General features: G+C 40.2%; 1 protein-coding gene across 1 annotated transcript in view; it reads right to left on the bottom strand.

The window, feature by feature from the left end:
• The window catches only part of LOC137981160 (uncharacterized), a 2,783-nt gene extending 240 nt beyond the window's left edge, over positions 1-2,543 (bottom strand). Inside the window, exons 1-2 of the mRNA XM_068828501.1 lie at positions 2,126-2,543; positions 10-1,382 (exon numbers count right to left, since the gene is read on the bottom strand). Coding sequence (XP_068684602.1) covers positions 10-1,033 — 1,024 coding nt within the window. The 5' untranslated portion in view covers positions 1,034-1,382; positions 2,126-2,543. The remainder of the gene's footprint in view (positions 1-9; positions 1,383-2,125) is intronic.
• Between the last annotated feature and the right edge of the window lie 2,098 nt (positions 2,544-4,641).

Here is a 4,641-nt window from a genome sequence, read left to right as displayed (position 1 = left end):
GTCCAATACAACCATTCATGATGGTTTCAGTGTTTTTCTTACTGATTTCGAGCGCTTCAATGATCTTGCGTGTCTGATGTTGTGGAATGTTGTTATGTAGAAAGTCCCATGAGATGTCTTTACGCATTGGCGTATTGGTATGTTTAACAAGATGCTGATAAATAGTTTGTTTTTCCATCCGTACGTGTTCCTTGATTCTTGAACCAACAGTTCTACTCGTTTCTCCTATGTAAACTAAATGACATTGTGTACATTCAATAATGTACACGCAGTTCTTAGATAAGCATTTGTTTACCTTGTTAGCTGATGTGCAGGTCTCACAAGCCTCGGGACACTTTTGTTGTTCCTTTGGTGGTCTAAAGATACTTGAAAACGGGCGACCAGTCATATAATGAACTTTGATATTTTCAATACCTGATCGCTTGGTTACTGCTTGCGTTTGTTGTTTTAGGTCCTCGTTGATAATTGGGACTTTTATATATACTGGGTCTTGTTCTAGTTCTTGTTTTGTGGGTTGAATATTGCATGTCCGTAGTGTGCGTTTGATAGTAGAGGTCACGAATCGTTTGGGATATCCATTCCTCTTATGCAGCTTAGTGATCAATTTTATAGAGGCTCGTTGTGATTGTGCGTCAGTAGAGCGTGTGATAGCTCTCTTCATTTCTCCAATAAGAGTTCCTCTCTTTAGAGATAACGGACCATGGCTTTTCCTGGGTGTTAAGCATTGACTATGTATAGGCTTGATGTACAGTGTAGACGAGAAAGAACCGTTTTCTGGATGCAAAGTGACCATGGTGTCTAAGAATGGTAGACGATTGTTGTCAGGTGTTTCTATGGTGAACTTTAAGGCTGAGTTCAGGCTGTTGGCAGTGGAGAGCACTGATTCTGGTGTAGTGTGGTCAGTTGACCAGGCTACAAACATGTCGTCAATATATCGTCTGAGGTGTACGTTGTTGTCAAACGATGTCTGTAATCCTTGATCTAGACTATTCATATAGATGATAGCTAAGGTTGGAGCGAGGTTATTTCCCATGGCCAGACCGGACTTCTGCGTGTAACCTATACCTTCAATGACGACTACGTCACTGGTACTTGAAGACAGAGCCGTAACATTGATTCAAAATCGTTATCGCTCAGATGTTGGAGCTCGCCACAGTCTGATTTGTGTACAGAGAAGAATGAAAATTCTAGGTGACCTTTTTAGGGTAAAAAATCTGTTAAAAATGGGCAATTATATCATATTTCAGATGTTCGAAAATCCAAGGACAGGCAGGCAAGCAAGATATTTTACAAAAAATGTTCCGAAAATTCTAGATCTCAAATCGTCTTCCGAAGAGATATTTTCCGAAAATTGACGTTGGGTGCCCCTAGTAAATAGGGAGCTTAAGCAACGACAACGGCGACGGCAACGAGAATGTCACAAATTTGCATATTTAGTGGCCAAAAACAATAGCTTTGCACGCCCTGCACGTGTGTTTTTCACTTTTGTCCATTTCTTTGCCGTCGTCAGCAAAATAACAACGTCAAATTGCCAAATTTGAGGTTTTATGAAGAACGTCAGCATTTGAGAATAAATTTTCATTTTCTCCCCTAAATTAAGCGCCGTTCCGACAAGTGTCATTTTTGAGGAACTACCACACCCTTGTCATATTAAAAAAGTTGAAATATTCACGAGGCGATTAAAATAACGCATTTTATATTTTGAGATGACGTTCTCGTTGCCGTCGCCGTTGTCGTTGCTTAAGCTCCCTAATAGGGAGTTTAAGAAACGTCGACGGGAACGGCAACCAAAACGTCATCTAAAAACACAATTTCGCGTTATTGCAATCACTTCGAGACTATTCCAACTTTTTAATATGACAAGGTGTAGCAGTCCCTCAGGAGTGAAACCGTTATGAGCGGCGCTTAATTTAGGGAAGAAAATTAAAATTTATCCTCCATTGCTGGCGTCCTCCATAAAACCTAAAACCTGGCTATTTCACGTTGTTGTTTTGCTGACTACGGCAAAGAAATGGACAAAAGTGAAAAAGGCACGTGCAGAGCGTGCAAAGCTGTTGTTTTTGCCTACTAAATATGCAAATTTGTGACGTTCTCGTTGCCGTCGCCGTTGTCGTTGTTAAGGTACCACAGACGGATTTTTCGTGCGTTGCTAAGGAAGTGAAATGTTACTTCCGTTAAGAACGTCATCACATCACGAGCTGACAAGAAAACCCACTCACAAGCAAAAGTCACCGCACAAACTGTTGTTTCCATCGAACGTTTTTCCTCGCCCTTCCTCACGCTCGTTCTCAGATCAACTGCGCATGCGTAAACGAACTGACTTCCGGTTTGAGAAAAAGCTAAATTTCCGGCGGTCTTTAAATTGAATTAATTTTTTTTTACATGGCACGTTTCATCCCCAAATACAGAATATAGCTAAGCATTGATTTTTTCAAATCATCTTTTTTGAAAAAGTTATGGCTATTTCCGTATCGTTTATGTCTTTAAAAAGAACAATTTTCAAAATAAAAAGAAAACAATGCTTGGCTGGATGCAAAAACGAATACAAATTATCAAACCATCGATTAAATAACCAAATAGCGTAGCACGGAGACCAATTTAGAGTTTTCTTTTATTGGTCACGTGACCATGGGGTGGCACGATGACGTCATATTTAGGGTCATTAGCTTACAAAAGTTGGAAACTGACCAAAATAATGCCAAATTTTCTCAAGTTACTTGACCATTACATCCTTAGCAACGCACCCCAAAAAATACTTCAGTGGTCCCTTAAAGCTCCCTAATAGGGAGTTTTAGCAAAGACGACGGGTACGGCTACGGCAACGCCACAAAGCAAGAATGATATTGGTTGAAAAAGGAAAAATTCTCGTGCTGCACGTGCAACACGAATTTCCGTGCATTTCTTTGCCGTACTCCACAAAACAACAACGTGAAATCACCAAATTCTAGGTTTTGACAACAACGTGAGCATATAACAATGAAAAAGTCATTTTCAGTTTTGACTTTAAAACCGTTCGTACCCATCCATTTACAGGATAGTTCGCCTGTATTGTACAATGTGAACAAGACGGATTAATCACGAAATACTTGCGATAGCGCTAAGTTATATTTTGGACTAACGTTTTCGTTGCTGTAGCCGTCGTCTTTGCTAAACTCCCTAATAAGTCGTAAATGACAGCGCGCGGCTTGTATCAAACCACTTCAAGTTCTTCAAGTACCATATACCTGTTTAGGATGAAAATAAACGCATCTCTTTTTACAATATTCACTGTCTTGTTGGTGATCGAAGAGAATGAAAGGTTTGTTTGATTGAAATGTGTCGCTCTTTTCTTATAACACCCGGACTAGTAATCGGAAGCCGGTCGTAGGGTTCGACTCCTGCAAAGAAGCACTCGGATTGTTTCCGAGTTTTCCCGAGTCACGATTGAAAACTGAATAACTCTTCAATACACGAGCTTTTGGTACCTCCCTCCAGAATTTTGCATAAGAAGTGTTTCCAGTTTCTCTTGGGACCATTGTAAGTCCCTAGAGAAAATAAAAACAATGCTTTGCAAAGTTTTGGAGGGACGAACGACGAGTATTATGCATGGTATTTTTGATATTGGCTAATTAGTGAAGTGTGGCAAACAAATAAAAATCTGTAACAACAATGTTTGGTATTGTCATGTGCATGTTTTGGGTTTGAATGAACAGTAAGTTTTACGTTGAAGACAGCCTTTTTGGAACACAATTACCCCTTCATTGGAATATTCTTGTCAATTTTCAAGAAGAAGGCAACTGCGAAAATCAACTTAACAGCGTGAATGGATTATAATGTCATGGCAACATGATTTAAACTGACACAAACACGGTGAAACGATTAAGTCTCTCAAGGCACAAACACCAATGCCTAGAAAAATCAAAACTCTAACCATATCTACGGCGATAGAGTTCTACTTTTTGCGGGCGAAGTCGATTTCATTGGTAATATATCGAGCGCTTAATTTAATATGGCAGTCCTTTCGACAGGTGCACAAAACAAGGTCAACATGATGCGCCTGTATGTCCTCTTTTTAGCAGTTCTTTGCGTTTGTTCAATTGCCGTATGAGCCTAGAAGCTTTGTACTTGAACCAATAGTGAAAAACGTACCTAATTCAATAAGGCAAAAGCGCGGCATGTCCATGCGAAAAGCTTAAGTAAGAACTGATACGTTTCCAACTGAACCTCGAGAAAAGTTACAACTGTACTCACAATGGCCGTCTTATCACCGAAGTTGCCAAAGTTTTGAAACACGAACTGTGGCCACGAAATGTCTTGTGGGATGTCAACGTCACCAAGCTTACTTTTCTGTAGCAACTGATCCAAAGATTACTCGCCATTGGTTCGCAACCCTTGCAGGAAACAATGATATGTCATTCTTTCTATTGCTTAGCTATTGCTTGGGATTAGGGTTGCAAACCAATGGCTAGTTATCTTCCGTACTTTTCAACCCCATTCGGTTATCTCTTAGATCGCGAGCAATCGTGCCTGCTTCGGTGCTGTGTGGCTTGCCACTGTCATAAGGTTCAATTATGATTTTGACGTGCTCTTTGAGCTGTCGTTTTGTTAATGATGCGTGACTTTCTTACTTGCAAATAGCATCAGTTAGGTTCGGCGCATGAA

Source organism: Montipora foliosa, chromosome 12 (assembly GCF_036669935.1).
Source record: "Montipora foliosa isolate CH-2021 chromosome 12, ASM3666993v2, whole genome shotgun sequence".
NCBI lineage: Eukaryota > Metazoa > Cnidaria > Anthozoa > Scleractinia > Acroporidae > Montipora > Montipora foliosa.
Note: the sequence above shows the minus strand (reverse complement) of the source record. Positions and strands in the feature narration are given on the sequence as shown.